Source organism: Cladophialophora immunda (assembly GCF_000835495.1).
Source record: "Cladophialophora immunda strain CBS 83496 unplaced genomic scaffold supercont1.1, whole genome shotgun sequence".
NCBI lineage: Eukaryota > Fungi > Ascomycota > Eurotiomycetes > Chaetothyriales > Herpotrichiellaceae > Cladophialophora > Cladophialophora immunda.
This window is the reverse complement of record NW_015622541.1, coordinates 6,721,141-6,733,011: the sequence shown is the minus strand read 5'-3', so window position 1 is coordinate 6,733,011 and position 11,871 is coordinate 6,721,141. Positions and strand designations below refer to the sequence as shown.

Genomic DNA, 11,871 nt, shown 5'->3' with positions numbered 1-11,871 from the left:
ACTATGGCTGGCCGGTCGGTCCAAAAGAATATTATATAGACGGACAATCAGTCGGGGGGTGCTAGAGAGATCTCGTTAGAGACCCCACTGGCGACCCCGTTGGCGACCCTCCTCCGTTCACCACCGCTCATGTGCAGAGTGGCGCACGGAGCGAGTGATATCTTTAGCGAAATGGACATGGTTCGCACGTTCAAAGAGAGGGGAAGATGGTATCTGTGTCCGGTTACTACGGAGGACGAGACTGTCGCATGCATGGCATACCTCGTACATAGTCCATACCTACTGTACTGCTCCAGAGTACATGGTACCTAGAAGTACCTCGTAAGTACCAATCGACCGTGTTAGACACAAGACAGACAACACTACTAGATGCCAAAGAGAGCCAAAGGGCACCAGGACGAATTTATGTTAGAGTCACGTGAAGTAATTCATGCTGCGATCACCTGACTCCAGCATGAGCCAGCTAATCAGGGAAGCCAGGTTGCCCCAGCCAATCAAATCCGCGGCTTTTTGGGATTTATCCTTTATCAGCTACAACGAGTATGAGCAACGCCTTACTGCTTCGCTTCACTCAATAACCTATGGACGAGAATCGTCTGACTTATTCGTAGTTCTAAGCCTTGCTAGTTCTAAGCTTTGCTAAGCAGCCAGGCACCAATTAGACATTATCACCATCACTACCACGGCGACCCTGTTCTTTCTCCCGGACCCTTTGTGTCCATATTACTACCTCACATCGCAACCCCCTCAGCGCTCTTCTGCTTATACGCCTGCGCCGCCACCAACACACCCGCCTCGCGACTAAACTTCCCCTCCTGCGGCTGCAGCGGATGATGCCAGATGAATTCCTCTCCATTCGCCTCGACTGTCTCTCCCTCCTTGCCGCGCGTGACCCAATCGTCATTGTTGTAGTCGACAGCATCGACACGGGCGAAATTGACCAGCGTGTCGAAACACCGAATGACGGTGCTCGTGGGCGTGAGCTGGTCTGGGCCGAGTTTACTCGCCAAACCGGGCGGGAGGCCCGGAGTGTCGACGATAGCAGGGCACACGGTGTTGATATGGACGTTGGCCGTGGTGGCGGCGCCGTTGCGGGCGAGCGCTCACACGAGCCCGATCAGCGGATGCTTGCTGGCCGTGTGCTGCGCGAGGATGGGGATGGGGAAGATGCCGCCCCCGGAGGCGGTGATGATGATTTTGCCACCCGATTTAGGTGTGCCGGCGTGGGTGCTCGGCACTGTCATGTAATGCGCAGCGAGTTTGATGCCGTAGAAGCTGCCACGCAAAGAGTCAGAGATCAGAGTCAGAGATCAGAGTCAGAGTCAGAGTCAGCCAGGGGAAAAGACGGAAGAGAGGGACGGACTGTATTCTCAAAAAAAGAAAGGGAGGTAGGGAAACTTACGCCCCAGTAACATTCACCTCAAACGGCCGCGTATCCGGCTTCGACGGCGGCCTGTCCACATCGCCCGAGAGATTCTCAAGCACGTCGTCTCCATGGTCGACACCCGCGTTGAGCGCCACAAATCCAGCCGCCCGCTCCACGCATACGCTTGCTTGAACAGGTCGGCCTGGTCCTGCCAGGAGGAGATGTCCGTCTTGACGAATAACGTCTCCGGCAGGGACTCCTTGGGGGGTTGATGTCGGCGACGACGACGCGCCAGTTCAGCGAGACGAGGTGTCGGACTAGGGCGTTTCCTATGCCGGACAAGCCACCGGTGACGATGGCGGTGGGAGGTCCCATGGTTGGGTTTTGAGAATGTTCAAAGCGAAGTACTCCTCGCAAAGATATTGGGATGTAGTGTATAGGAGGTGACTCGGTGCTAAAGGTCCGACGGGCGAGTGAGTTTGGTGGTTTGGGGGGATATAAGCTGCCACCGCCAGATATGGCCAGCAACGCAGAACCATCAGCCTACTACCAAAGCTGTATTCTTCGCAGCACATCTTGTTCGTTTCAAAAGTCTGTCGTTATCATCCGACAAAGCCGAGCAAGGCCATCGAGCCGCTACCCAGGACAAACTAATGGTGAGCCGACCGTATTAGGAAATGCCGATAGCTGAAGCAACAACCTCTTCGGCTCCTGACAATGCCGACTGTTAAGCATGTCGTGAATGCGGAGCGCTGAATCAAACGCACCGAGTAATGGAGGCGTGAAGTCTCGGGATGGAGTAGTACAAGTACAAGTACAAGTCCGCCATCTAGCAAAGACACCGGGTCGTCCATGTGACAGCCTCAAGTATCGAGGTCTCGCCGAGCTCAGTCCTCGACCTTTCCGTTTTAAAAGTCAGACAAGCACTGTGTCCTCTCCATCTCCGTCAATTACTTAAGTCTTTCACCTGTCATACCAAGCAAGCCGCCACTGTCACTGTCATTCTTCTTCGTCATGACTCCGCCACTCATCACCCTCGAGGAGCACTGGTACTCGCGCGTGGTGTTCGACTCGTACGACAACTCCCTGAAAGAAGCAATATCCAAATGCCGGGGCCCGGGGGAAGGGGGGGGGGGGCGCGCTCGAGAGACTGTTCGACGCCGCCGACGTGCTGCGGCTCAAAGAGATGGACAACGGCAAAGTGGCTGTCCAAGTGATTTCGCACTGCGCTTGAGGCCAGAGCCATACATGACAGTCAAGTGTCGCAAACAGATCCCACCTGGTCAGCAGAATTACGGTCACGGTGTCAATGAACACATACGTGGACCCAAGCCATCTTGAAAAGAAACCTGCGTCAGTCAAGAACTCAAGAAGATGTGGTCAGAATCAAAGCCTTACGGTGTTCATGCCAATATGGGCTCAAGGCCGATCAAAATCGAAAGGGGTTCTTTTGGCATGGTCCCTCCTCCCTCTCGTGAGTATGAGATAGCTAGCCTCTACTCCATCCGTATTTTGCAGTCTGTACGAGGGAATCGAACCGCTGCATAGCTACTAGTGCTAGATTGTCAATGTCATAAAGGAACTTCGTACACCATCTCCTTCGCCATCGCGGTCTTTGGATACGTTTTTTGATTATTCCTTCCCTCTTCTCACGAATTGGGACAACTACATCGGCTAAGAGTCCCTGGAGAGCAAGGGTTTATGCTCTCTCCCAATCCACGATTCAGCACGACGCGCTACGTCTGCACCTCGCAATCCCACGAGCCCACCAGCCTTCTACCAAGGCAGAATTCGGGCTCGGCGAGCACTCCACAGCCCATCACCCTTGCCTAGGTCGATTCGTTCCTCGACTTCCACGCCGCGAACAAGTTGCGGAGAGCCCGAAGGCCGTACATCTGCACTGTTCCACTGGTTCACTCGTCCGCAGACTCTGGGGTGAGGCATATTTGCCATTGGATCGAATATCAGGCGGCTCTGAGGAGGCTCGCCTAACAGCCCGTTCAGGTGGGAACGCAATATGCAGCACCATGGCAGGTTGCCTTCAACATCGACTCCAGCCCCAGGGAGGTGAAGGACTGATCAGGAGACAGATACACTCCATACATCATAGACTTATGGTCTGAAACCACATCATCACTATGTGGTCTCCAAGGAGAAGTCACGTAGCCTAACGGCCTGGCAACTCCACTTACAGTATGTATGTAGTTATTGTCACTGTCTGTAGTCCAAGGTGAGGCGTAAGGGAGAGGAAGAAACGACAAATGATTAGCATGGCTGTTTACCCACTGAAGGAATGTAACATTTGCTTCGATAGGAAGGGCACCGACGGCATGGAAGGACGAACGGGAGAGAAGAGGCCAAGGGCTTGTCGACGCTGTCGGATCCATTGGTTCGAAGATCTCGATCGGTAGGCCGAAGCTGTAGGTTTACAGCAGACCGTCCTCTGCACCGGGTAAGTCATTGCTCTAGTGTCGATTGTGTTTTGGGAGCAGTCAAGAGAAAGCTGAGAGAGGGAGGGAGACAATGTTTGGGACATAGCGAGAGGATTCCTTCGCATTCGGAGCCTCAGAGGTAGGCATGGCGGGCTAATCATACAAGTGGTCGTTATCACCGGTGCCCAATGGGCGAGTAAGGTTGGCGACACACCATTCAGGCCAAGCAGTCAGAGCCTTCGGCCCCCACGACCGGTGCCGGATCGAGCGGGTGTGGTGTCGAGTCACCACGTCTGTGCCCCCCGGTTGATCTCGTTCTGATCAACAGCCGACCAATTCATGGACCATACCGAAAACAGCGGGGGTTATTGTTGCTCTCGCTGCCGAAGAAGAAATTCGCTAGCCTGATCAGTCCAAGACTAACCGGTGTGGTGAAAACATTGGGCTGAAGCACTCCTTGGCCCTTTACCGGCCGCTTCTGTCCTGTAAATTGATACGACTAAGAAGGGAAGTCGCTTCTCATTCCGCTTTTGACGTAAATTTACATCGGCGTATGGGTCCATGGGGTGACCATATTAAGAACTTTGCATATGTAGTCTCAGGGTGACGCGTAGCCTCATACACTTGGGTCCCAATGATACCAATAGCAATGTGCTTCTTGACAACACAGCGAGTAAGGCGCACACAAGGCGTTTTTCAAAGATGTAAGCGTTTGCGATGAGTCGATGTATACTGAGCTGGTCTACATAAGGTTGACATCCCATCCTGTATGCAACTTCCATGATACTCGTCCAAAGACATTCCCTGCTTTATTGTTCGTGATCGCGACCGTTTTTCCCTTGAGCATCCAATCCTCCTGATTGCAAAGTGAAGAACAAATTCTTTCTCAACATCTTCACAATGACCAGATATCCTGTGCTGGACCGAAATGATTACACGGCAGGATGTGTATGTGCCTTGGCCGTAGAGGCGGGGGCAGTACTGGACATGCTGGATGAAAAACATGCTACACCGCCGCTACCAGAAAATGACGACAATTCTTACCAACTAGGAAGGATTGGTGAGCACAACGTTGTGATTGCGTGTTTGCCTATTGGACAAGTGGGAACCAACCACGCCGCGGCCGCCGCGATGCTTATGCAGTGTACCTTCACTTCGATCAAGTTCTGTTTGTTGGTAGGGGTCGGAGGAGGTGCTCCTAGCGATGACCACGACATCAGACTTGGCGATGTCGTTGTCAGTGTTCCCGGCAAGCGCAATAATGGTGTCATCCAATATGACTATGGGCGGCTGATCAACGATGGTGAATTCGAGCACACAGGCGCAGTGAACGCACCTCCCAGAAAGCTACTCACGGCAATAAATTTCCTCAAAGCACAACACGATCATGTCGATCATCAATTGGTTCAATATCTCTCTGTGAGTGACGCATCACGCAAACCGAAATACCCATATCGAGGAGCGGGAAACGACCATTTATTCAAGGCGGAGTATAAACATCGTAAGGACGAAAAGACGTGCGACCGGTGTGATATGAGTCAGTTGGTCTCACGATCCTATCGGAGTGGGACTGGACCTGTTATTCACTATGGAACTATTGCATCTGCGAACAAGGTGATGAGAGATGCTAAAACTAGGGATCGTTGGGGACGCGAGGCAGACGTCCTATGTTTCGAAATGGAAGCGGCCGGACTGCTCGCCGCATTCCCTTGCGTCGTCATCCGAGGAATCTGTGACTATGCAGATTCACACAAGAACAAAGAGTGGCAGGTCTACGCGGCGGCAACCGCAGCAGCATATGCCAAAGCTCTTTTAATGGTTGTTTCGGGAAGCAGGCCTTCAAGTCCATCTTCCATTGGGAATGATGTGCCACTTACACAGATGAAAGCTCTGAACTTGAATTCACCCCGAGTCAGTGATTCAATCTTGAGACTTTTATACCAGCGCAGGTATAGCGAAGCGGAGAGTACCTATCAACGAGCGCAGAAAGAAAAGAGCATGTCAGAGAATGAACACGTGAATATTTTGATGACACTTCAGCACTCAGGAAGTCTGCTTCATGATCAAGGCAATTATCGCGAAGCAGAAAGGATATACCGATTGGTACTAGGAGGAAGTGAGGCTATACTGGGAGATATGCACCTGAACACTATATCGGCCGTTGATGATTTGGCATCGGTGCTTCATGATCAGGAGAAGTATGAAGACGCAGAACAGATGTATCGCCGAGCGCTCGATGCCAAGAAAAGAGTATTGAGAACAGATCATCCAAGTACTCTGGCAACTATCCATGATCTAGCGGTGGTGCTCCAAGAGGAGAAAAAATACGAATATGCCGAGAAGAGATATCGACGAGCACTCGAAGGAAGAGAATGTACCCTGGGAATCAAGCATCGGGATACATTGCACACTCTTACATGTTTAGCATCAGTGCTTGCCGACCAAGAGAAGTATCCGGATGCAGAGAAAACCTATCGCCGGGCACTAGACGAAAGAGAGAAGAGCCAAGGTGTCAGACACCCTGATACCTTGGAGACCCTGCACAGTCTAGCATCGGTACTTGACGACCAAGAGAAATATGCGGATGCCGAAAGGATGTATCGACGAGCACTCGAAGGACGACAACAGACCCTAGGCACTAAGAATCTGGACACCTTGGACACTCTTACCTGTCTGGCATCGGTACTCGCCGACCAAGCAAAATACCAGGAGGCCGAGAAGCTTTTCCGCCAGGCACTAGCTGATAGAGAGTATATTCAGGGTATCAGGGACCAAGAAGTCTTAGAAACCCTTGAGAGCCTCGCAGCGGTACTTGACGAACAAGAGAAATATCAGGAAGCCGAGAAAAACTATCGCCTCCTCTTGGACAGAATGGGTGAACACCCAGACAGGCTAATGACTCTTGAAAATCTAGCATCGGTGCTTGAAAATCAACACAGGTATCAAGCAGCAGAAAACATATACCGTCAAGTTCTACATGAAAGAAACCTCCTGGGAGCTGAGCATCCAGACACTTTGGCGACTATGGATAGCCTCGTCTCAGTACTTCTGGACCAGGAAAAGTTCCGAGAGGCGGAAACTATGTGTCGATCGACGCTAAACGCCAGACAGAAGTCTCTCGGGCCTAAACATCTGGATGCCTTGGAGAATCTCCAGAGTCTTGGAGAGATTCTTGGTGATCAAAATAGGTATCTGGAAGCAGAGAGAATATATCGCCGAGTTCTCGAAGAGAGAGAGATAATACAAGGATCTGGGCATCCCGATACTCTAGCGGTTATGGACTGCCTCATCTCAGCCCTTGTGGAGCAAGGAAAGCTCCAAGAGGCGGAGACCCTGTGTCGATCGTTGCTGAAGACGACGCAGACGACCCTCGGCCCTGATCATCCAGACACTCTGGACGCTCTCGAGGGACTTGCAGAAATTCTTTACGAACAAAATAGATGTCTGGATGCAGAGAGGATATATCGTCGAGTCCTCGATGGAAGAGAGAAAATACAAGGGCCTGGACACCCGGAGACTCTCGAGACTATGGACTGCCTCATCTCAGCCCTAATGGAGCAGGGGAAGCGTCAAGAGGCGGAGACTATGTGTCGATCAACGCTAAAGGCTAGACAGAGGACTCTAGGGCCTGAGGCTCTAGAGACTCTGGACAATCTCGAGGAACTTGCAGAGATCATTCAAGATCAAAACAAGTATCAGGAGCCAGAACAGCTATTCCGTCAAGTTCTAGAAATCAGGCAGAGAGTACAGGGGGTCAGTCATCCAGATACCAAGATGACGGCGGAGAGGCTCAAGGCACTCCTTCAACGGCGAAAGAGCGCGGTGGCGAAAAAGAAAAAGGGAACTAGGAGAACGACCAAGGGAAAGAAAAAGACTACCAGCAAGAAGACCAAGGGAAAGCGGACTGTCAGCAAGAAGACGACCGGAAAGAAGACTACCAGCACAAAAAAGGGTGTCAAGAAGAGGTCCACAGGAGTGAAGAAGAGAACTAAAAGGACTCGGTAAACTCGTTCCTGGAGAGACAGAGCGGTTTATGTGCTCTAATGGTGGGCGGATGAAATGAAGTACTGACAGCATTGGCCCTGTGTACTTTTGAACAAGAATACAATAACTGATCAATACCAAACCGTAGATGTTCATTCAGATCACCAAATCACAGACAGCTATGTGTGGTGAAGGCGTCGTCCCAAGGCTGAGACGTCGTGCTGCATCGTATAGTCGTCTTTTCGGCAGGGACCTCGTCGCGAAGGGTGACGCTAGAGGGTTTTTACACAGCACCAAATCTCCTTGTCGAAAAGTCCACCCTTTTAGAGAACGGAGCTTCTCAGACCGGACAAGTCAAGGTGTTGCCAGTCGAGATTCGTCGCTGCGGGACACGATTGTCGTCTCGGCTGTATATTTCAACCTCATCATCAACACCTAAATATACAGTCTGTCTTCTAGTATATGATTGCCTAACTGTAAGGCCATGTTTACCGTACCTGCACTTGCCATACTCATGCTCACTCTGAGATAGCGCCATAACACAGGCTGTAGTGTAGGTAGGGATAGCATCTGCTACGTACAAACGAACTTGCCGGTGTGGGCACTTGCGCTCGGAGTTGCGGGCCGAAGTCATTCCCGAGTTCAGTATTGTAAGGCTGAGACGCGGCGCCCACGACTGCTGCGGACTGGAAGCAGTACATAATGAGGAGTAAGTCGACTGGGCCTTTGCTGACTGGAAACACTAGATGACTTCGAAATGGCTGCCACTGATGAGAAGGATGAGGACTTTAAGCAGAGATCGGAGTCAGTCTAGGGGACAATAGAATTCAAGTCAATCGCGACGGTCAACGAGGCAGACGAGTCGTCATTGGCCCCAAAACAGAATGCTCTGTTGGCGGCAGATGCTGTAAACACTCACCCAGCAACCAGACTCAACGCAGTATGCGAACATCGTCCATTCCCATTGGATTCGTAGCGGTCAAGCTGTGCTGTGTGCTGGCGCCGGAGAAACAATCGTTGTAAGAAGCCCATCCAGACCAGCACGAGTGTCTGTGCGATTTGGAAGCAGTCCAGCGAGGCCGCTGATATAAACCACTGGTAGAGCGGCGATTATGGAAACACTGTTGAGGGATATTAGTAACGTTCCTTATCGACAAGCGCTTTAGGAAAGCAGCCATCGAAATGTTGCGCCCTTTGCGTCATGTTGCAGCTCCGCATCGGACCATTTCCGCCATCGAGAATGCGGCTTCAGCGCCCAACCTCGCCAGGAACTCGGCTAGGACAACAATGCTTACCGATGGTGCAGCCTCTCCCAGCTTTATCTGCTTCCTAAGGAATTACCTAGCATGATGGAATGCGCGCTGTCTAGTATATGGCACACAGGTGGTGGGGGAGAAAAAGGGTATAGGGCTGGCTGGGAATGGAATATAAAAGGGGAAGGACGGAGCTTGACGACTCGATTAACTTACAACCAGGACAAGCACAAAACAACCAAGACCGTGGAGACCGAGACAACATCAACCCCAGAGTGCAGTTCAATCAAGTCAAGCTCGTTGCCATCTTAGTACGAAGTCACCATGTCTGACGCAGATGCTTACCTCGACTTCGCCGCCAACCGGCGCACTATTTACAACCTGACGAACGAATCGACCATTTCAGACGCGAAGCTCGAGGAAATCGTCAAGAAGACCCTGCTCGTGACGCCCTCTGCATTCAACACCCAGAGCGCCCGCATCATCGTCCTCCTGGGCGAACAGCACAAGAAGCTGTGGGACATTGTCAGGGCCGCCTTGGCTCCACACGTGGCCGGCAACCCAGAGCAAGCCGCAGCCACCGAGGCGAAAGTGAACTCCTTCCAAGCGGCATATGCCTCGATCTTGTTCTTCGAGGACCCATCCACGTACGACCCGATCATGTCGTTCGTGGCGTATGCCGACAAATTCGAGGCCTGGCGAGAGCAAGGCAGTGGCATGCACCAATTGGTACTGTGGACCGCGATGGAGGCGGCGGGTCTGGGAGTCCATGTGCAGCATTACAACCCGCTCATCGACGACGAGGTGAAGAAGACGTGGTCGATCGATGCGAACTGGAAGCTGACCGCTCAGATGGTCATCGGGAAACCAGCTGGCGAGAAGCCCGCTCCCAAGGAAAAGAAGCCCTTGGAAGGAAGATATCGGGTCATTGCTTGAGCTGCTTTGATGGGCGAGGCTCGTAGACACTGTGGACGGAGAGACGGATTGCACATGATTTATTCTCCTAGACTTGCTAAATTTTGAGCACCAGTAAAATACCACACACTTTGACATTTCCTCTTTGCCTTTGTTTCTTTGTCCGGGCACCCTAATAGTTCATTCCCTCCGATCATTTTGAATCAGTGTAAGAACTTGTTGTGGCTTGCCGAAGGTCGGCTGGTCAGTCAAAACGGATAGCCTAAACGACAGAGGCGACTGCCACGAAGAAAGAGTTGGTGATGGTTGGAAGCATGATCAAGATTTCGCAAACGAGAGCGGTCTGCCAAAGGTGTCGCCAGCGCAACCTCCATTCGCTGTCGTATTTGCTTTCCGCACATGGTTGCAAGGGCGCGATGTGAACCCTGTTGTCGTTGCCGATATCCAGATACAGCACCTGGAGGAAGAGGTAGAGCGCGCCAAACGTACTCGGATCGGCCGCCCAACAGAGGGACCATAGCCTTTCCACGTACATGTCTTCAAATGGAAACCATAAACCTTCGAAGTTGAGCTCCTTGACAACAGACCTTCTTGGCTTTTTGAAGTTGAGGGTAAGTAGAGGATCATCGCACTTGCCGTCTTCCCATTTCTCATTCGAGATCTGCTTGACAACCCGAATAGCATACCAGACAGCGTCTTTGAAAGCATTGATCTTTTGGCCTGGATTTTCTTTCTCCGGATCACCAACGACGGCAATGTCTTTTTCATAACGACAGTAAAGGGGCCCCGAATAATTTCTGCTCCGAAGGTTCCAGACGTCACCCCGATTGGCGAGCTCCGTACGCCTCTCAAACAGGAGCAGCTCGCAGTGAAGCAGTGCCATGACAACATCGCGGCCTATACAACTTGCCCCGGGCACCCACTTCGCGGCCTTCAGGGAACCTAGTCCTTGACCTTTTTCCTTTATAGGTTCCTTAGAGCTGTCCTTAAGTTCCTTAGAGATGTCCTTAAGTTCCTTAGAGCTATCCTTTGTGGGTTCTCTGGGGCTCGAATTATTATTCTCTCCCGGATGGTAGAGCCAGCGCGCGAGATACTGAATCTCTTTCTCCTGGTTGTACGCGTTCAAGGTTCGCAGCCGCTCAGATACTACTTTGGACATGGCAGATTTGCACTCATCTAGAGTGAATTTGTCTCTGACAACGTCCAAGGCGCCGAGTAAGTGCTGGTACTTGTCCAAGACCTTGTGTTCTGACTTGATCTTTCGGGTGATCTGAGCTTCCAATCCATGTCCTCGTGCCGGCAACGTGTAGACCATACAGTGGCCAAATGGAGACCACAGTGGAATTCTGATATCGTCCAGTCGGCTCTTGTGAGGCCAGGTTGTGTAACACTCGTCGCCCATAACTGCGTGAACATATAGGAAGGCCGCAGCGACCGTGAGGAGGGAAAGGGTGTAAAATTTAGCATTCCAAGCACCCAACACCCCAGGGGTCAAGGCCAACCACACAAAAATTATGAGCCCGACGGGTTCGATGTAGTACATCCGCTTTCCCGAATGCCAGGGTTTTGGAGACATACCGGCCACGTCGACTTCTTGGAAACCTTTCTCGGTGGCTTGGATATCTTTCTCTGCGTGTTTGTTTGTCTGTCGTTGGCTATCTCGCCAGAGGTTTTGATTTTCTTGATCCCAAATAGCTAGAAGATGGAACACAAGCCTTACCAACCACCAAGAAGAAGTGATCAGCAGAATCCATGGAACAAAAGCGAGTCGAGCCATGCATGGCCAAAATCTTCTGGGCCGGCAGCACGGGTGATCGTCCCACCAGAACGCCGTGGAAAAGACCATTGTCGCCCAGGAAGTCGACAATGCAAACATCGACAACCACATCCGGCAGTCCGTCGAGTGCACCCAGCAGAGACT

The 11,871-nt window shown here is 51.7% G+C and overlaps 4 protein-coding genes across 4 annotated transcripts; 2 read left to right on the top strand and 2 right to left on the bottom strand.

Annotated features, from left to right (window-relative positions):
* Positions 1-1,103: 1,103 nt before the first annotated feature.
* Positions 1,104-1,741, bottom strand: PV07_01974 (uncharacterized protein; the record flags this gene model as incomplete). The annotated part of the gene is made up of 3 exons (XM_016388558.1): positions 1,104-1,275; positions 1,403-1,574; positions 1,609-1,741. 3 exons carry the CDS (start codon positions 1,739-1,741, stop codon positions 1,104-1,106), a joined length of 477 nt encoding a protein of 158 aa, XP_016255486.1.
* Positions 1,742-4,698: 2,957 nt separating this feature from the next.
* PV07_01973 (uncharacterized protein) lies at positions 4,699-7,803 on the top strand (the record flags this gene model as incomplete). The annotated part of the gene is made up of 1 exon (XM_016388557.1): positions 4,699-7,803. The coding sequence occupies one exon, from the start codon at positions 4,699-4,701 to the stop codon at positions 7,801-7,803; it is 3,105 nt and encodes a 1,034-aa protein (XP_016255485.1).
* Positions 7,804-9,147: 1,344 nt separating this feature from the next.
* On the top strand, positions 9,148-10,089 carry PV07_01972 (uncharacterized protein). The gene has a single exon (XM_016388556.1). The coding sequence runs from the start codon at positions 9,360-9,362 to the stop codon at positions 9,969-9,971; it is 612 nt and encodes a 203-aa protein (XP_016255484.1). The 5' UTR covers positions 9,148-9,359; the 3' UTR covers positions 9,972-10,089.
* Positions 10,090-10,174: 85 nt separating this feature from the next.
* Positions 10,175-11,785, bottom strand: PV07_01971 (uncharacterized protein). The gene has a single exon (XM_016388555.1). The coding sequence runs from the start codon at positions 11,725-11,727 to the stop codon at positions 10,213-10,215; it is 1,515 nt and encodes a 504-aa protein (XP_016255483.1). The 5' UTR covers positions 11,728-11,785; the 3' UTR covers positions 10,175-10,212.
* Positions 11,786-11,871: the final 86 nt, after the last annotated feature.

Excerpts from the sequence above, each read along its gene's own strand:
- PV07_01971 (XM_016388555.1), bottom strand. The coding sequence starts at position 11,727 with ATGGCTCGACTCGCTTTTGTTCCATGGATTCTGCTGATCACTTCTTCT.
- PV07_01972 (XM_016388556.1), top strand. The coding sequence starts at position 9,360 with ATGTCTGACGCAGATGCTTACCTCGACTTCGCCGCCAACCGGCGCACT.